At 42.7% G+C, this 21,531-nt stretch overlaps 1 protein-coding gene across 1 annotated transcript in view; it reads right to left on the minus strand.

Moving 5' to 3' along the window:
- Positions 1–21,531, minus strand: part of Ush2a (usherin) — a 641,642-nt gene that overhangs the window by 200,610 nt on the left and 419,501 nt on the right. The window contains exons 41-43 of the mRNA XM_035445085.1: positions 16,749–17,083; positions 15,664–15,786; positions 7,113–7,276 (exon numbers count right to left, since the gene is read on the minus strand). Coding sequence (XP_035300976.1) covers positions 7,113–7,276; positions 15,664–15,786; positions 16,749–17,083 — 622 coding nt within the window. The remainder of the gene's footprint in view (positions 1–7,112; positions 7,277–15,663; positions 15,787–16,748; positions 17,084–21,531) is intronic.

The following is a 21,531-nucleotide window of genomic DNA, read 5'->3' on the forward strand; positions in this document are numbered from 1 at the left end:
TGTTATATGGATTCTTCATTATGTAAGACAGGAGGAACATCGTCTAGAGGACCCCATGCACTACTATTTTCATGAGAAGGAGATGGAGGTTTTAAAAAACATTTGAATAATGTTCTTCAAAAATAACACAAAAGGACATGTCTTTATGAAAAGGAGCTACGAGGCATATGAAAACAGGTGCCTGGAATTGTTAATAGGCTTGAGATGGAAGAGTTTAGAGATCTACTTTGGATAAGAAAGGGAAGAAAACGCAAAAAAGTCAGGGCAGAATTAAAAACCTGCACTGAATGAAGAAAACTGTCAGAATATGCAGATACACAACATCCAAGACTGAAGAAAACGTTACTTTCCAGAGTGGTGACGAGATGCAAACAACAACAGTGATCTGCCTGCCAGACACCCTGGTGCAAAGTGGCATACATGTCAAAAGAGGAACCAGACACTTTTTGATCAACTTAAGGCCAACTCCATGAGATGGGACCCATATATGGCACTTCTGAAATGGCCAATAACATGACAGGAGATAAGTCATAGGCCTAGGGAAAACCTACGTCTATTATTCTGCCAAAGGAACATAGCAATAAAATGACTCATAATGACATTCTGTCATACTCATGAATCGGGCCTTGCTCAGTCCTCATCAGCAAAGCTTCTTCTTGCAGTAGATGGCACCTAATAGACACTCAGAGCTGGACAAAGGGCAGGGAATGAGAGACTTGGAAGCACTGAGCTTTAACTGGGACGTCTTTCTCAAACCTCTAGGCTCAGGGATCTATGTGGAAGAGGAGGCAGAAGGACTGTAAGAGCCAGAGGTGGTGGATGGCTCCAAGGAAACAGTGTCTTCCAGATACAACAGGGCTGGTACACATAGGAGCTCACAAACACTGACAGCACAGGTTCAAACCAGACAAAACTCTAGCAAGGAAAAGAGGAAATCCATCCGCTAACCAAGAAGCTCTTTACAACTGATACCTATCGGCAAAGGAACAAGAAAATCAGTTTTTGCCAGTGAAGTGTCACTGTGTATATAAACCACACTCCAGGGCAGGCCCCATACCCAGGAGTAGTTGGTCAACTCAAGACACACTCCATAATTGTTTTGTGAGCTTTTTGTTCTGTTTTGGTCTTCTGTGTCTTACTGTTTTGTTTATTTGTGTGTATGCATTGTTTGTTTTGACATTTGTTTTTTATTGTATGCTTCACTTTTAGAGAGAAAGAACATGAAGTTGGGTAGGTTGGGAGGTGGCGATCTGCGAGGAGTTGGAGGACAAAGAGTATGACCCAGACATAATTTATGGAAAAAATTAAATAATAAAAATACCGGAGACGGACTTAAAGGGAGGGATCATTTCTTTTGACTCAGCATTAGAGGATTTGGGCCAGAGATCTCTAACCTTATTCCTGTGGGCCTGAGGTACAGCTGAACCTCAATTCGAGTGTGTGTGAGCAAGAGGGCTATATTCTCATGAAGGACAGCAAGCAGAGAGCTGAAGGGTGCTGAGCAGTGAGAAACTTCCCACACTCCCAGTACCAAATTCCTCCACTGAGGTCTGCCTACTAAAGTCTCTACAACCTCTTAAAATAGCTCTGCCACCTTTGGACAAAGAATACAAAACAAAGTCTGTGCAAATATCTTAACATTCAAACCATAACAAAGATAAGAATGGGTAGAACACAATCCCTGAACTTAATTATCATCATCACCTTGTAGATACTGAGGACAGAGAATGGAAAAACATCTCCCTTGAGAGGTAATCACAGTAGTACTAATCATGGCTACATTAGTTAAGCCTTATCCACAATGAAGAGATTTTTATAAACAGAATATGATCTGTCTTACTTCTCTATTGCTATGATGAAATGCCATGACCAAGACAACTTATAAAAGAAAGTGTTTAACTTGGTGTTCACATTTCTAGAGTGTTCGAGTCCATGACTATCACAGTAGAAAACATGGTGTCAGGCAAACAACCATGATTCTGGAGCAGTAGATGAGAACTTACATTTTCATCCACAGGATGGAGAAAGACCAAGCAAGCCAGAGTCTTGCATGAGCTTTTGAAACCTCAAGCCCATCCCCAGTGACACACCTCCCCCAACAAAACCACACCTCCCTCCTAATCCTTCCCCAACAGTTTCATCAGCTGGAGACCAGGTCCTTGAACATTTGAACCTGTGTGCTCATTCAAGCCCACATTGTCTTACCCAAAGGTTGCCAATATATCCAAATGCAGATATATCACGGTATACTGTGACTAAAGAAAACTAAATGTTAGAGGTTATCCACAGTAGGATATTCTCATGACTTCCTTGTTGCTGAGATAGAACATGGGATGGAAATGACTTCAGAGGTTTCATTCTGACTTGGGTTTGGAGGTTGCTGTCCCTCGTGGTGGAGAAGGCAGGATGTCCAATGGGTACTCTTCATTGGATGGTGTGTCAGGAAGCAGGCAATGGGGTGGGGATGAAGACTGTGCTGAAACCTTCAAAGAGAGCTCTCCATGACTAACTCTGCAGTGAGGCACTGTGACCAGAAAGTCCCACAACCTTCAAAACGGCACCACCAACTGGGAACCAAGCGTTCAATCCCATGAGCAGGTGGGGACAGTCTACACCCAAAGCACAGCAGAGGGGTGAAAATCAGACAAGCTCCCAAAGGTGCAGCTAAAGCATTAGATGTTTCAGGAGAATAGAATAGAATCAGTTTTTTTGGAGGGAAGACATTTGATCCAAGAATGTTGTATACATCTAAGTGATCATTTGTGTGTGTGTGCAAAAAAGGGTAAATGTATTCCTATACTGGCAAAAAAAAAGTGCAAACATGAAAGGAATATTTCTTATATAGGCAAAAATGAACATAGTTACATTAAAAACTTTCATGATGATCCAATGAGATGCCTCAGAGGGGAAAGCATTAGCTATGCTAACATGATCCCCTGAGTTCAACCCCTGGAGCCATGGTGGAATGAGAGTATCAGCTCCCTCAAGTTGTTTCCCCTTGACCCTATCTGAGAACTCGGGCATGCATGCTTGTGTGCAGACACACACACACACACACACACACACACACACACACACACTAATCATAAAAATAATAGAAAAATAAGCAAGAGATGTTCACAATGAAACTCTCTGCAATCACCATGCAGAGGCCAGAAAGGTAAACTGAAACTCAGAATTTAGGATTGGGGGAAATTGAAGTGATTTTGAGAAAATAGTTCTGTAACTGTTAATATAACAATGAAAACAACCTATAAATTGAGAATTACAAACATTGAGAATTACAATAAGAAAAGTCAGGAAGGAACACATTAATTCCTTATTATAAGCAAAATAGAACAACAGGGAAAATTGTAAAAGGTGTCACTATGATCACACACTAAATTAAGATAATAAAAATAATCTTTAAAATAGGTGTAGAGATCATTGCCTTTAGGTGAAATCTGCTGACGGGTAGAAGGTAATAAAATACTATTTTTTTCAATGCTTTCGGTATGGAGGAAATGGAGAAAGAAAATATAATCTTTGTGGGGAAGCTTATGCTGTCTACCTCCCTGTTCCCCATAAAAGTCTGGAACACAGATATCTCTGCCTCAGATTACAAACATACGTGATGGAAGCAGGCAAACTGTTATCTCTGTCAACTTGTGATTGGTAAAAATTTGCCAGGAACATCTTGCTGTTAAAATGGTGTGCATTTATGACAATCACAGCAGATTACTATAATCTCTCTGTGTGTGGTGTGTGTGCACGTGTGGTTTCATGTGTGGGAGTACACACATGCTTTGTGTGGAGTCAGAGGGCATGCATGGGTGCCAGGGGACAGCCTCAGGTGCTGACGCCCACCTTCCGCTTTGAGACATACTCTGTTTACCACCGTTTGCCACATGAGCTGTGCTGGGGGCTTATGGGGAGTCTCCTACCCGTCTCTCCTTGTGCAATAGGTGTGCTGGGACTATTCCTGGGATTGAGCCAGCACTCAGCCCAGAATGAATGGAGGGAAGGAGGGAAGGAGAGACAAAGAGAGAGAGAGAGACAGAGTCAGACAGATAGACAGAGTATGCACACATATATATTTATTTCATTATTTTTGAAAGATGATGTTTACCAAACAAAGGGGTAAAAATTTATTCCTAAGGTTTTCAACTCCAAGATGTGCTAAACAACAGCTTTGTACTGTTCAGCTTTGTAGGTTATGCACCGATTTTTCTTCCATCAAGCAAGAGAAAACATTAAGATGAAAGTTGTGAAAACAGGCAGCCCTTTTGCAGCGGAGTGACTAGCTAATTGACTTAAGATAGCAGGTTGTACAAAGGAGGGACAGGATCCGGCAGCAGGCTTTCACAACCGACCCTTCTCAAAGTTAACCTTTGTGCTCTCCTAGAGTTATCTGAAAAATTTCCAAGGTATGAATGGAAATCCCAGCAGATTGCATTACCTACGTCCCACGGGTCAGAGGTTCTGATTACCAAGGTAATGAGACTTCAGCGGGCTGCTTCAGATCTATTAGGTTTGTCAGCTTCTATAAGCTGACTTCAGGAATGGGATGATATCACAGAGGGTATACGTGATGAAGAACACAGCGGCCACATCTTCACTTCAGTGTTCACGGATCACAAGGTGTGAGTGTGGACATGGGGTGCGGTGACTACTGATATGGGCAAGATCTTAGGATGGATTGGTAGGCAAGGTGGAGCAGGAGGAAGCAGGGAAAGGGTACACATGTACGTACACACACACACACACACACACACACCACACACGCGCACACACACACACACACACACACACACACACACACACACACACACACGCATGCACACACACGTGTGCACACACACACACACACACACACACACACAAATAAATTAAACTTCAGATAAAATCTGCCCCCCCCCCCGATGTTACAGGAGATAATCAAAAGATCAATTCACTCAAAATCTCCCATTAAAATGGTTCAAATTATTCTAACCCAAATGCATTAGATCATTTAAAAATAGCAAACTTGGCCAGGTGCTGGTGGCACAAGCCTTTAATCCCAGCAGAGGCAGGTGGATCTCTGTGAGTTCGAGGCCAGCCTGGTCTCTAGATCGAGTGCCAGGATAGACTCCAAAAAAGCAAACTTACAAAAACCGTGGAGGGTTTTTTTTTTTTTTTTTCCTTACGAATTATTTAGTGGAAGCATGAACCGACACAATGTATGCCCCTATACACAATGTTCCTCAGGCCTACACACCCTGGGCTTGGTTTTCGGCCTCTGGTAGCATTGGGAGGTAGTGAAACCTTGGAGATCTTATACCCAGTAGAGGTTACGTGGCAGACTGGGGCAGCTGTTGGGAAGAATCTTGGAGCATGACCTCTTATTTATTTATTTATTTTTGTTTCAAAGATGCTAGGATGTGAGTAGCTTCATCCACCATGCACACCTCGAGCATTGCCTTACCTCAGGCCTCAAAGCTCCAGAAAGAAGCGATCACACACCCAAACATGGAAACTGAATTGATATAGTCTTCCTTCCATGTACAAAGATTTATTTGGGGTATTTTAGAGCAATGATGGAAGAGTGACTGATACAAACACTGCTCTGATTTGCAGTTGATGGCATCAAACTCCAGTCCTAACTCACGGTGGCTATCACACGGCAGAAAGTTTATGCAAACCCACCTAGGTCTTCTTAGGCCTTCACAAATTCCAGACTGGCTGAAATCGTGCTAACGACTGCCATTGTTAAGTACATCTTTTTGTAAAATAGCAGATAACTGTTCTAGTGTGTGCTTACATCTATAAAACAAATAATTTTGGTCAAACCTGAACAAATTAGATATTTCTCAGATTTCAGTGAAAATACTGACAAGTTTTGATTCTGCCATTTGTCAGATCTTGAGTCCTGCCTGCAAAATGGCTAGCATAAACATTTTCATGGCAGACTCAGGACTTCTTTTCTGGTTGTTCTTAAAGGCAGCACATACTTTACGAGCAAATCCAATGCTAAACACCATACCATTAGGTAGCTCTGAGTTTTCATTCACCATGGTTCCCAGAGTTACCAAGACATCTGTTTTGTTATGCTGTTTCAAACTCCCAGAAGAAGTGTTCCATTGGGCCAAGGAATGACCCTTAACCCAGTGACAGTGCATACAGATGGAAATCCTTCTCCAGCCAACACTGGCTCCAAGGCATGACATACAGGGAACTCATACTGTTGCAGACATTGTATGTGGTTCTTGTTAGTGAGGAATGAGCAAAGGGCAACAGCTCTGAGGGCTGCAGAAGGGTCACAGTCCTGGTTGGTGCCCAGTTATCAAGCAGACACTTCTATCAGACTGTCTGCTATCCAATCTCTACACTGGTGGGATTATTTCCTTCCCCATCTGAATATGGGAGGGTCACACGGATACAGGAAGAGGCAAGGAGGCATTTGTGCCTTAAGAAGATGGTGGTGTTGAAAGCTTGAGAATCTGGAGGTCCCTACTCAGAACCCACATAAAACCTGGATATGGCCCTGTCTGCTTGTAAAGAGTACCGGGAAAGCAGATGAAGAGTCAGGTTTCCCCCGCCGCCCCCTGCCGCACCCTGCCGCACCTGCCCACCCCACCCTCCTGCCCCACCCCCACGCCACCCTCACCCCTGCCCCCTGCCCTGGCTGGCCAGGAAATCCATGAACATCCAGAGGAACACCACCTTTGGTTGACTTCTGGCCTCCACACACACTTGCCTACATACATGTACGCATGACCATAAACACATCTGCTTATGTGAACATACATGCATATAAATAGCTTAGGCACCTTAACTTGTTTAGTGTGCTGTGGCGGCAGTTTGAATGAGAAATGTTCCTCAGTAGTCTTGGGAATTTGAATACTTGGTGCCGGTTGGTGGAGCTGTGTGGGGAGGTTTAAGAGATGTGGCACTGCTGGTGAAGTATGTCACTGCCATGCTGCCTGCTGCCAGGCCTCCTAGCCAAGATGGACTCTAGTCCTCTGGCAGCATAAACCCCAATAAACACTCCCTTCTTTCAGTTGCCTTGGTCTTGGGGTTTCATCACAGCACCAGAAAAGTAACACAAGTGTTAAAACTCAGAGGGGAAAGACAGGAGTAGAAAGGGTTCTTACTTGGTTTTGCCCATCTGACGTCTATGGCTGTGTGGTTTAGGACGCTTGCAGTCACAGTGGCTCCTCTCTCTGGAAAGCCTGCTAAGGTGGTCACTGTCACTTCTTGGCTTGGTGTAAAGCCCACACTGTTGTGTACATAGAGCTTATACTCATACGTTGTAAACCTGAAGGTTTTGTTTAAATAGAGAAATAAAAAAGCATATGTTACATTCTAAAGAAGACAAAATGCATTTTTTTCTCTTTCACAAAATACAGGGTTCCTTTCCAAAGTGTTCAGCATCCTTTTCCTTCAAGGAAACACATTATTTCCTTTCTTCTGACACAAAACATACCATTATCTCCGTAACTCTCCAGCCTCAACCAGAGTGTCAGGAAAACATTTTATTTGGAAGCTGTAAGCAAATGTCAGTCTTTTAAGTAAACTCGGGTTATCGTTTTCTCCAGTTCTTACTGTTTTCAGAAGCAGTGAGGATTATGGCTCAATTCACGATGTAATTACAAGGCTGGCAGCCTGCCAGCTTTCTGTCTCAATACCATCCAGGGGGTTTTATGCTCTTCTTTAGGGAAACTCATCCATTTTCAAATATCAGATTCCATCATCATTTTCCTATACCTCTTCTCTGTCCCTGGAATTGCATTGGCTGGCAAATAAATGCTTACACCTCAACTGTGAGCAGAGTGTGCAAGACTGCGTCTCTGAGAGTTTGGTGGCAGTGAGGTATACTGGGCACATGTTGAGTCAATACAGAGGAAATCGACCAACACTTGGCCAGAGGAGAAACATGGACATATAGCATGCCAGGAACTTTCTGAGCACATGTTAGATTGTTAGTTCTTCATCTCTTCCGTTCTCTCTCTCTCTCTCTCTCTCTTTTTTTATTTTTGGTTTTCTGAGACAGGGTTTCTCTGTATTGTTTTGGAGGCTGTCCTGGAACTAGCTCTGTAGACCAGACTGGCCTTGAACTCACAGAGATCTGCCTGCCTCTGCCTCCCAAATGCTGGGATTAAAGGCGTGCGCCACCAATGCTCGGCGCTTTGGTTCTTTCAAACAGGAGCCCAGTGGCTTTGTCTTTTTGGTTCAAAATTGCCTGAGCAGGAAAATGCAGTTTATAGACAAAATCAGGCCCCCAGTTCTACAATAATCTGTATGGAATACTTGCTCAGACATATTGAGTTTTAAGTGGGCGTCCCAACTTTGGCTTCAGATCATCTTCTTCTAATTTGGGGTCATGATGTGTTTCCAGGATATCCAGCCTCTGATACCTTCAAAGCCACACCTGAGTCTCAATATGTCACATCCCCAGCTAGTTACCAAACAAAGGCAAGAGTGCCATTTCCAGAAACTTTGCTAAATGACTTGACCAATATTAAGTCAGGGTTTTTAGAATATTTTTATACTTCTAGGTGGAATTCTGTTTGCCTTTCCTTATTCTCTACTTAGGACCCAAAGGTATTTTTCTGGAGCTCTGTCTCAGTCACGTAAAAGGACATTATCCTGTTGCTGTAGCCACAATTAATGAAGGGTTCAGTGGGTGCGGGGGTGGGGGTCATTACTCATTGGCTTATTTTTCTAGACAAGAGCTACCATGGAAGTCTATGTCTCTCTTTGCTTTACAACACCATGGCCCTCTCGGGTGTTCACTGCTTGCCTGACCATTCTTCTTTCCTCTTAACTTCTTCCCTTCCCTTCCTCCCTACTGCCTCTTCCCTCTGCCTTCTGTCCTCTCCCTCCCTTTCTTCTTTTCATGGACGGAGTCATGCCTCTCCCCTCTCCCAAAGACAGACATTATTGAGTCTACTCCATTTGTCCATCTATGAATTGGAATGAGGGCACTTGGCTTAGGGAGCATTCTTGACATATACAATGGCTGGTAGGGAGCACTCTCATACAATGGCTGGTAGGGAGCACTCTCATACAATGGCTGGAATCTTTGTAAGAGAAAAGAACTTGTGATGATGGCAGACACAGGCAAGGAGATGCTGCACATAAAGGGAGGGGGACGAGCGATGCTCCCACAAGCACAGGCATGCTGGGAACACCAGAAGTTAGGAGAAGCAAAGAGGGCTGCTTTCTGAAGTCTCTGGAGGGAGCTTGGCCTTAGCGACTTTAACTCTGAGAACTGTAACAGAGTACCCTTTGTGCCTGTGTTGTTGCCAGCCATCCAGCTTATGGAAATTGACATTAGCAATTCTGGGAAGATACTTGTCTATGTGCTCTTCTCCAAGAACTAGCTAGCCTGCAGGACCAAGGCAACCAAAAGGCAACAGTAACAGGAAATTCCTGTGGTCCAGATATTTCTACCCCTTTTGAGTATTAACACATCCATTCCTCCCAGCAACTCTATGCAGTGTTGTTAGAGTTTGGATTCTGAAAGTGAGAAAACAAGGTTGGAAGTATTAATATTTGTCCAGGAGAGCTGAGAGTCAAATGTCTGCAGTCTGACGGAAGACATTCTGGACCAGGCTGCAGCACTGGGTACTGCAGAGTGATGAGGGGTAATAACAATAACAATAACAATCCAGGGATAATCTGCTTTGCTCCTGTTGGGAGGATGTCACATGATGGAGCTTGACCTTTGACACCTTTCTAGCTGAGAGGAGGGGCTGGTTTACCTCTGCATCCAGACTCCTCTGTGACCCCATGATAAGTGTGAAGGGTGGGAAGTCAGGGTTAAGGGGATGGCTGGTCTGAGACAATAGAAAGAAGGAAAGTTAATGGCTCACGTGGGAATTGAACCAGCGACCTTGGCTTCATTAGCTCTGTCCCTGGGTACAATACTTATAATTGTATTTCAAGTCATAAAATGGCCTTACTCCTTTAGCTGAAGACCAGAAGCCTAACCCTCTCTATTGCAGTGCTTGAGATTTTCTTCCACGTGTTGATGCCATTATGCAATCGACAACCTTTGTGGCTCCAAGTGACACCATGGTTTTAGCCCTTTGCTGGGTCAAGCTAATCGCACTAACATTTTTCTTTGTGTACAAATTTTGGAGGGCCTCCCTCCTATGATACTTGCAGGAATTTTATCATAAATTTTGTAATATGCATAGATCAGGCAACATATATTCCATATATATATATAATATAGTCCACATATATAATATGTATCCCACACACATGTATAACAGATGGAACATACATACATACATATACACATATATACACACACACACATATATAAACATATCTCTCTTGCTATATATGTAATGGAGGGAACACAGAAGGCACAAACCATGTGGACACATGCAACTGGAAAGGGGGCTTTCAAGATGTTACTAAAGCATGCCAAGTAGAACTCCCTGTAGAGTTCATCTACTTCAGACAGTTAAATGTTTTTTCCATTTTAGAGATTAAAAACCAAACCAAACCCCCAGGACACTGAGACGTTAAATGAGTTCACCGAGTTTGTAGAACCGAACCCCCTGGTCACTTCTGAGGACTCAGTCTTCCTCATATCCATGGCTTCACCTCACTGAGGGGTCAGTGTGCATTCATGTGACATCTGTTTGCCTTTTGTCATCTCTCTAGCTTTCAGAAAGAATTGTGAAGATTTTTAATGTATGTGTGTTTGCAAGAGCCCTCAGAGGCCAGAAGAGGGCATTGGATTCCCAAGAGCTGGAGCTAACAGGCCTTTCCGGGCATCCTGACTTGGGTACTATGAACTAAACTTAGATCCTCTATAAACACATCCAGCACTCTTAACTGCTGAGCCATCTCTTCAGGGCCACATTCTCTAACTTTTAATAAAAGTCTCTTTCCTACTTAATGAAAAACTCAAACGTGCAGTTTTCAATGCAAGAAACAATTAAAAATCAAATCCCTCCCTGTATGTCCATATTTTCAACCTTGTGAATCTGAGAACTATGTATGTGTGTGTGTGTGCGTGCGTGCGTGCGTGCGTGCATGCGTGCGTGCGTGCGTGCGTGCGTGCGTGCGTGTGTGTGTGTGTGTGTGTGTGTGTGTGTGTGTTGGGTGTGTATGTGTGTGTGTGTGTGTGGGTGTGTGTATGTGTGTGTGTGCGTGCGTGCGTGCATGCGTGCGTGCGTGCGTGCGTGCGTGCGTGTGTGTGTGTGTGTGTGTGTGTGTGTGTGTGTGTGTATGGGTGTGTGTGTAAGGAGAAGGTGTTGGACCCCATGATCTGGGGTTACAGGAGGATGTAAGGTATCTAATATGAATACTGAGAACCTAACCCTAACTCAGGTCCTCTGTGAGAGTGCTACACATTTTTAACCCCGGAGCTGTCTCTCTGTCTCCAGCAAAAACAAACTTTACTTAGTAATGGTGTGTTCCTGGAACGTGTCTAAATGGCCGTGTGGCTCATATTTTACCCCTACACACACAGAAGGAAGAATTAGTTGTGTTGTGTGGGAGCGGCATTCCTGTGCACTCACTACACTGTCTTTTCAGTGAGCTTGACTGCTGATGCCAAGTGAGGCATTCCCCTTAATAACAAAATAAAGCTTCCATAAGGAGAACTGACATTGTCTACGCGTAGCAAGACCGATCCCAGAAGACCTCTGCTCCAACAGCAAATGTAAACTGCTAGGTGACACATACGATGATGGCATTTTCCTCTGCGCAAAAGAGCACAGGTTAAAAATCTTACTGCACAACCATTCTCAGTTCAAAGTCCAGCTGCCCTAACTCAAGTGACACAATAAACTAAATTCTACTTAGGGAAAAAAGCGCCCATGGGATTCTTTCTAGTTGATGCTGCCTCCATCTGCTCGTCTATCAGCAACCTGTAGGAGACAAACAGGCATTTCCCAGTTCCTACATCAGTCATTCTCATAGATTTTGGGGCACATGTAGTTTGGTAGGCTAATGACACAAATGTATTTGTGTCCAACAGAAAAAATGATCCCTACTGAATCTCAAAGTATTCTTTGGGCAAAATACACAGAAAACAAATAGAATTTGCTGTAATGATCAACACCACTTCCATCACTGATTCATTCGGTCATTTAAACCTAGTTTCCTAAATGCTAGCCGTCACCTGCTGGATGCAATAAGGAGCTGTCTGTTCCCTGGGAGGCAGATCGTGGGAGCTCTTAGGGGAGTGTTTTCTGTTGTTCCTGCAAGCATGAGAACCCTGAGGGCCGGGAGCAAGGAGGCCAGAGATGGTTGTTGATTGTTTTTCTTCCACCTTAATTTTTGAGTTAGGGTTGCTCACTGAATTCGGAGCTCACTGGTTGTCTAGATTACCTGGTTGACAGACCCTGGAGATCCTCTTGCCTCTGTCTCTCTAGTGCTGGGACTACAGGCAGGCATAGGCTGCAGTACCTGGTTTATGCTTGGATTCTGGGGGGATTTAATCAGGGCACCATGCTTGTATAGTAAGGACTTTACTCAGTGAGTTACCTTCCCGCCCCATGGAAATGTTTTGAGATGAGAAAATTTAGACTTTGTTCATCTAAAATTTGCTCTTTTCTTTGCTTTCTCTTTGGATACAAATCAGTGAGACCAGAAAGTTAAACCTCACCAAAGAGGAGGTGTGATTTGGTCTAGCTCCTGATGTCAAGTGGTATTTAGCCTGGTGGGGGCATTTGTCCAGTGAAAGATATTTTGATATTTTAAGTCAAAATGTGTACAGGCTTGATGCCTGAAAAGCTCTGATGTCTCTGGTTAACTGATAAAACTCTTCAATATAGCTAAGAATGACTTGGGTTATTTTCATCAAAATCAAATCTGTGTCAACTTTATTGACATTCCAACAGATTTCATGCTTCAACATTGTCACTGCGCTAAACCATGCTCTTGACGTCGCAGTCTAGTTAGCTGCTCCTCGTAGTCTTCCTCATTGCTGCCACAAACCAAACAAAGCTCTACTGAATAGAGTATCACACAATGGATCTGAGAGACCTTGTGTGAAAGGCTGAGTCTTAGACCCTCACATGTTTATGGGAACAAGGAAATGCTCTAACAAACGACCCCTGTCCAAGATAATTACAAAACCAGAAGGTATCATGATTTGAACTAAATTATCTGGATAATTGGCTTGATAACCTGAACTATAGAAGACAAAATTACTATAAGGGAGTCCAGAATTTCAGGATATGGAAATTGTATAGAAAAATAGGTCATTGCTATCTAAACGATTTCTCTCCATATTAACATATAAACGATAATAAACAAACCACTTGAACAAGGCAGTGACTCCAACTCCCTCTTAATGTCATAGCCATATTTATAAAAGGAACTCCAGTCATTCTTTGCTACATACTTTGTATCAGAAGAATTATCACTTAAACCCTGCTTTAAATGTGTCTATAATGATCAAAATAGAACAAGATGGGTGTGTGGGGGGGGGGTGGAGAGGTGCCTCAGGCATTAAATCACTGGTTGCTCTTCTAGCAGCTACCTGGTGGCTCACAATGGACTGTGACTATAGTTCCAGGAGATCTAACGCCCTCTTCTGGCCTCCGTGGGCACTGCATGTATGCGGTGCACAGACAAACATGCAAGCAAAACACCCATACTTATCAAATGAAAATACAATTTAAAAAGATGTGAAAAAAAACACTTCAGTGTTCTGTTTATTTCCATAAAAAGAAGAGAGAACGGAGAAATTTGGAGAGAAAAGGTAATTATGTATGTCTTCTAAAAAGAGATGGATTCAATTAAGAACAACAAGAAACAGCCAAATGGATAAATCAATAGGATAAACAAAGTCAGCCTTCTGTGCCCTGGGGTTGCACATCCTCAGATTCAACCAACCATGAATGGGAAATATTTAGAAAAATAACAGCATCTGGTACTGAACCATTTTTTTCCCTTGTTTTGTTCCCTAAACAATGCAGTGCAGCAGCTATTGGCCTTTACACTTTGCTAAGCATTGTGAGCAGGAACGGGATGGTTTGAGCATACGCCAGCCTGCGACTGGCTACACACTGATACTTCTCAGTCGCACACTAAGGACTTTAGCATCCATGGATTTTAGTATCTACAGGGCTGGAGGAGGGTGGTTCCAAAGGCAATTCCCCCAGATTCCAAGGGAAGCTGGGTAAGTCCAGGGGAAAGGTTCATTGTCGTGTCACCATATAGGGGACAGCAGTGTGGACTGTGCTTGGTCCTTTCCTGGTGTGCTAGGAGCTGTGGGTCACCAGCAGGAAGGGACCTGGGCAAGCGATATGCACACTCATCCCTTTATCAGAAAAACCCTGAGCCCATCCGAGGGCTAATTCCTAACTTCTGCTCAGACAGGCAAGATGGCCCACTTTGGGCAAAAGTAGCCTCAACACTTTGGGTTTATAGGGGTAGACTGATAAAAAAATAAAAATAAAAAAGGAATGGTCTCACATTAAGATGAATGGGCCATATATCTTGGATGTTAAGAAACAAACAAACAAAAACGAAACACATTCTGACTTTAATCCCAAGCTGTTCATGAGGGTATGCAAGTAATTACTTACAAGATAACTGAAGATGGCCTTGAACTTCCGGCCTTCTTATTGCTTCCTGCTCTAACCCTGCCCCTGACATGTTCATCCACCTTGCTTGGGGCTGAACCTGTGGTTTCCCACAAGACAGGAAAGCTCTCTACTAACTGAGCTTAATCTCCAGTCCCACCACCAATTCAAGTTCCAATGAGGGGAAAAAATATCCTGGACATTTAGCCTCATGTGTCTACTTAGATCCCACAACACAATTTTGTTTGTCTACACGATCCTTCGAGAAATAGCAGCCATGAGACTATTTATTTCAGCTTCTATTCAGATCAGCAAGAGAGGGGCAGGCAGCTTCCTGGAGGAAGAATCTTATAGCCAAGACCTGAAGGGTGACGATTCTGTTGGTAGGAAGGGGTCTGTCTGGTGAGGGATCAGAGATGGGAATTCTCCACTTGTACTTACTTAGTGAATGCAGTCAGAGTCTGGGACAAGTGACGAATAGTAGAGCACTGGAATGGGGCTCACACAACAGTTCGTTACGTTGCCTGGACCAAGAAAACTGAGAAATCACTGCGTCTTGTGAATTACACATGATACTGGTGGAGCCCCAGAGATGGGGAAGGTTTCCCTCAGTTCACAAAGCTGGTTCCTTAGCATGGGACGAAAGAGAGTTTAGGTCTAATTCTATCATGTGGTATGTGTTTCTGGTGGATATCACCAACTGGCTCGTGTTTTAGCTTTAAACTCTAGATTCAACTCTTTCAAGTCTCACTAATTCAATGACTTACAACCTGTTGTCTCCTTGAGCACAGGCACGTACAGGAGGCACGCACTGATCTCTCCGGTTCCGTGTGTATTCAATACTGCCAAATCCCTGTACCAAGTTTCATGTTTAGATAGAGCTGTGACAAAGGCAATAGGTTGAGGCTCACACATCTCAAGTTTGACTTGAAAGGCTTATTTCAAGCATGCAGTTGAGATGGCAAACACTGAACACGTCTCAGCTAAACTTCGATGATTAATGCCGCAGATAATAACTGAACATATTCTACTGTGTGACTGATAACAGGTTCACACAACGAAGACGCTGGGGTACTTTGAACTTTTCAACACGCCCCAAACTAAATGCCAGCATTTGTTTTTATAGTTTTTGTAATCTCACCTGCTAAGACCCTTATCTTTGTAAAACCACCGAGTTCCTGAATAAATATTGTGCCACAGATTTAAATCTTCTGGGGGATTTGAAGCAAGTGGCTGCTGGATTTTACGTCTCAGAAGCTCATATCTAAAACAAAAGACAAGCAGGAATATCATGAATGTCTCAACTAACATTATTTCTGAGATTCAGGTAGTTTAGAAGCACGAGTGTAACACAAACATGAAAGCATAAATAATGCGTTAGTGCAATTATGGAATGTTTCCAGATAAACATTTTTTTTCTGGCTTAACTATCATATAGTCTAATAATTACAAATTATCATTTATACTCATTTTTTGGCCACCTGGCTTAACTATTATATAGTCTAATAATTACAAATTAACATTTACACTTATTTTTTGGTCACTGGTGGGAATGGTGGTATTTTAGATATTTGTGTCAGATTTGCTCAATATTTGTTGCAAGTTTCACACCAAGTAAAACTATAGAAACTTTATGAAGTTAATGATTTCCTAAGACTCCATCAAAATTTTATAAATAATGATGCTATTATCCACTCTGCTTTCTCTGCCAAGTATTCAGTTCTGGCTGCTACCTTAGAATCACAGTTCTTTGCTTCCATCTTCTCTCTGAGAACATTCTTCACAGGTCTGTAGACAGCGGTGATATGGAAGCAACTGCAGGGTTAATTTTATAATTCAGACACAGTTGTCCCACCATGTTACACAGAATACGCATCAGAGCTGCCTAATGAATAGAAGGTTTTTTTTTTTTTTTTTTTTTTTTAGAGCAGGATAATGAAGGGGAATCTTGGCTATGAGGTAAACATTTTAAGAGTTTCATGCTGTCCCTACATGATGCTCACTCTTCCTTGATAAGCTCCCTTGGTGCCACTTAAATTGAAATATCCAAGGTGCTACTTTGTTAAGAATAGAGAGACACTGTACAGTTTTTATGAGTTTGTGGGAGTGGGTGTGGTATCCAGTATGGAACTAATTCTATGTTGAGATGTTAATAAAATCCTGCTTCCCTACTTCTTGAAATGATAGAGCAAGAACAAACCCCCAGAGCAAAATCATTTTCTCTACCTCAGATTTGGTCCATTTGGTTTGGATGGTGGCTGCCAAGAAATCTCCACATAAGATTCACTTAGTGGAATCGCAGACAATGGGGCCAGTTCCTCAGGCAGGGCTGGAAGGGTGGTAACAGAGGTAGGTAGACTCTCTGTGCACCCTCCGAGGTATCCATTCCCTCCGGAGCAAGCAACAATGGTGACTGAGTAATTAGTGAAAGGAATGAGATGCTTGATTAGATGACTCAACACCATGGAAGTCACGTTAGTGATTGTGACGAGAGGGTCTGGCATGCGGATCTCATAACTCAGTATGTCTCCATTCTGAGTGAGTGGGGCTTTCCAAGTGACCTGAAAGAAAAGACTAATAGCATCAGTGTGGCAACACAGGAAGAGAGCAACTCAAGTTCACAAAGTTTTGCTTGCCTCATTTGCCCCAAAGCCATTTTCTGAAGGCCTATATTCAACTTAGTCCAGTGCCCTAGATAGTAAACAGGACTGGGGTCAATGAGCTGAATGCTAGGAACTGAGTAGGAGCTGCTTTCTGGAGTTGGCTTTAAGCTACGATTTCTAGGACCATCAGACTAATACACGGCACAGTGACTGGTCTCCACTGTGGTGTGCTGAAGGACACAGCGCAAACACATGGCAGAAATTCACACATCCATGTGCATCAGTAGGGCAGCAAGAGGGCTTGAGAGTTTGCTTGCTTATAACTCAACTAAATCCAACCCAGAGCTCTTTGCTTTACCTTGTGGGCTGATGAAGTTGCTTTTACAAAGGTGCAGACAGGTGGCCATTATTTGTATTTTCTGAGATTCACCATCGAATTCCTGATGCTGTTGTATAGTTATAGTTTAACAAATACACATTCTGGTCTCAGGATAAGAAATGTGTACAAAGTTTTTAAAACTGCAATCAAAGGCTTGTCCTGTCCGAAGGCATTTAACATCAGAAAACAGAACAACATCAAATGAATTCCATTGGATTAGGTGGGACATTTCTGCCGACATTTTACTGGAGCTTAGTGGTCTAAGCTTCAAGGTTAGAGCTCCTTGATGGCTGCTGCACAGACACACATTTTGGTGATTTCTGCATTATATATTTTTGTATTTCTCATTCGTGCTAAGTGCTTAGCTGTGGCAATCTGTATGTAGGCTGAATCCTATTTAAAAATTCTTCTTTTAAATCTGATTTCACTTTAATTCATTAAGGAATGGCTTATAAGCCCTATAAGGCCATTTAAAACTATTGTTTGTATTTTGTGTGTGCCTGGGTGAGTTAATGTGCATTACATGTGTTCAAGTGCCCAAGGAGACCACATGGTGTTGCACCCTGTGAAACTGGAGTTATAAGCATTCATGGAATGCCTGGTGTGGGTATTGGGAACTGGAGTCCCCTGCAAGCATAGTAGGTTCTCTTAAGTGCTGAGCCACCTCTCCAGCCTGCTAAACCCCTCTGGGTTAAAAACAAACAGGCTTTCTTCTTAATTGGTTGACGGAAGAGCCATGGGGACAGACAGCAGGGTGTGAGACTCCCCTTACATTCTTGGAATCAGATTAAATTTGTCCCATTATTTTATTCTTTTGATATTCTGCTTAATTCAATTTGCTAATATTTTATTCAGAAGATTTTAGATTGATATTCAAATCTGAAGTTATTCTATACCTGTACTGAACTGTCCCGTTCAGGCTTGGTCGAGGCAGTGGCTTACTCAGGAAATTAAGTACCACGTGGAAGGGCATGGATTTCAGTTTTCACATGATGCAACTACTTGGAGATTTTTGTTTCTGATAGTCAGATTTTAAGAATATGATTTAGGCCTACTGTGCTCTCCAATTTTCCTATCTTAACACTTGTGCCTTTACCAACTCTTAAGTAATTATTTTTAGTTGTCAAGTATTACGCTCGGAGCGTTCACATTCCAGGTAGGAACTCTACCCTCAATCACTCTGCATAGTTTGAGACAGGGTTCCTGTCTCAGGATAAGTCACTCAAGCTGCCCTGAGCTCATGCAGAAGCCTGGGTGCCACCTCACTGTGTCATCCTCATACAGGAGTCTCTCAGAGCTGGCATGGGTAGCAACTCTTTTTATACTTTAATTTAATGTCACTCTGTATTCGCCTTTTAGTTGTGTGACTTCTATTGCCGTCCCTGTTGGACAGTAGCTCCTGCAGGTGACATTGTAGAGTGCAAGCAAGTGACATGCAATAGAGTCAAACAGAGGTGGTGGCATGGCTTGAGTACAAGTCATCTATCCAAAAACTCGTTTTCAAACCCAATACCCCCAATGTGAGGTGTGAAGAGGTAAAAGTTTATCTGACTGTGGTGTTTAGAGAGGGACCTTGGGTGGGGTCTGAACAAGATAAGGTCATGAGGGTCATCCCAATGTTGACTGAATGCTGGTGGCTTTATAATGGGGAGAGGGACCAGAGGGGGAACAGAGGAAATTCCTCTCAACCTATGGTGCCCCACACAGCTTTTGGATGCTGCTGGCAGAAAGCACATCACTAGATGGAGCCTCTTTGCCTGGAAGCTACAAGACCAACAGCCTGACACAGCTCTTCTCTCTAACCTTAGCTTGGTCTGTTGCTAGCAGCACAACGTGGACTAAGATCGGTGAGATAGCAGCTCAGTGTCTTCTGTCATTTACCACCCTGCCGACCCATGCTTCCTATTTATCGTTAACATGATTCTGCTCCCCTCCCCCAACCCTGGCTACCCGAGGGCATCTATTATGCTTATTTGTCTGCAGTGTTAAGGTCCATGAGGTGAGGGGCTTTATTTTGGCCCTACTCTCTATTCAGTGTCAAAAGGAGACATTTATAAATGTACTTCCACGAATGTGAGCACATATAGTCATTGTTAATGTTATTGACAATTTACTTAGAACAGAAGTCATGGTGAATGTTGAATGACTTTCTTAATCTGTGTGCTACTGACTATCCTGTGATTCCGCATAAATGTTTTATCCATTTACAATTTTGATTTTTCAGATCTGTCCTGCAGACAGGAGTCACAGTTTCCAGGCATGCAATCTCAATAGAAAAATGTACTTCGGTAAATTTTAAGATATTTCCAGGTACAATGTTAGCCAATAATACTAACTCAAAATGGTGTTCTTTGAACAACATTTAAATATACTCCATGAAACACTGGATTTACTCCGGTATCCCTTATGCTTCTCTTCATTGGTAAATTTCATTTCCTAGTTAAAAAATGGAAATTGATGAAGGTATGAGGGCCAAAGTTATGACTTTTAGATCTTTCTAAAAACTTGGGGCCCGTGTGTGGTGGTGCGTGCACGCCTTTAGTCCCAGAACTTGGGAAACAGAGGCTGGTGAATCTCTGTGAGTTTGAGGCCAGATCTAGTCTACAAATTGAGTCCCAAGACAGCCAGAGCTGTTACACAGAGAAACCCTGTCTTGAAAAACCAAACAAACAACTCACCCCCCAAACACACGCAAAAAGAACAACAACAACAAAAAACACCCAAGTAAAACAAGACTTGACCTGGGGTTTCCATGGTTTTCATGGGCCAGAGGTGATGACCATAGGATTCAGCTATCTTGGTCAAGCTGATCAAAACTTCCATAGCAATCTGTTAGAGCATGTACACCCTCCTCCCTCTCCTGGACGCAAGTATTAACCCACCAGAGGGGGAAATAAAGGCTGACTAACTCCTTCCGGATATTGGATCCTGGTGTCTCTGACTGGCTTATTGTTATCTTCGGAAATCACACACATTTTTTTTTTTTTTCTGATCTACTGCCATTGGTGATGCCTAGTTTTAAAAATTTTGGCAGAAAGAATCAGAAGAATGTCTGTGGTGTAGCTGTCGCCTTTGTGAAGGGACTATCTATGCCATGACTTCCACCAACACTTCACCAAAGCCCCACAAAACTCTTCCAGAGTTAAGTTGGTTCTGCATTGACTACTGATTCTAGGATTGCTTGTTTGCTTTGTTTCTTACTTGACTGAAGGCAAGTTCTTATAATTTTTCCAGTTCATACAACAAACATCACACAAGCTAAAAATTAAATTCCATTAGTGTTAAACCAACAGAATTCCATATGCTTTACTTATTTTTTTAACCAAAATTGTGTTGCTTTAACAATTCTCAGATTGAAGATAATTAAGATTATTCTGACTGTTTATAAAGACCAAATTAAAAAAAAACCTGACAGTCACTTCTAGTTGGTGGGTTAGATGATTTTTGCTTCAAAGATTTAAATTATCTAGCATCTCCTAGTGCCTACCTTTCTATCGGCGAGAGAGAATGCAGCCTGGATCCAAGTAATAATTCTGACAGATGAACTTTGCTGGAGTGCAAACGCCCTGCTCTGTGCTCTGGTGAGCAAGCTACTGTACCGAGGCTTTTGGCAGTGGTACAAGACTGGATCCGTGGAAGCATGTGTGTATTTACACAGAAGAGGCTTCTAAGCTGCAAAACTCCCTCCTGTTTGGTTACACTAATTTCCCTTGAATGAAGTTTGTATGCCAGCCAAAACAATGGTAGTTATCCCATCCTCCAGAGTTCAATCCCCAAAGCATGAGGCAAACAACCGAGCTTTCTGGATACCCCAGCAATATGCTATTTTCTTAATTTCTTTACCCATCATTTCAATTCTTTGATTTTTTTTCAAAAGAACGCCAGAATATAGTGTGCGGAGCTTTTGTTTGTTAATATGCTCTGCAGTCCTTCCATTAGTCTCCCCATCTCTTCTCATTTTCTGATCTGTTTAAATATGCCATGGTCCTGAGGCTGAGCATCCCACAGTGGTATCAAAGTATTTCAT

The sequence above is a fragment of the Cricetulus griseus genome, chromosome 5 (genome assembly GCF_003668045.3).
Source record: "Cricetulus griseus strain 17A/GY chromosome 5, alternate assembly CriGri-PICRH-1.0, whole genome shotgun sequence".
Lineage (NCBI taxonomy): Eukaryota > Metazoa > Chordata > Mammalia > Rodentia > Cricetidae > Cricetulus > Cricetulus griseus.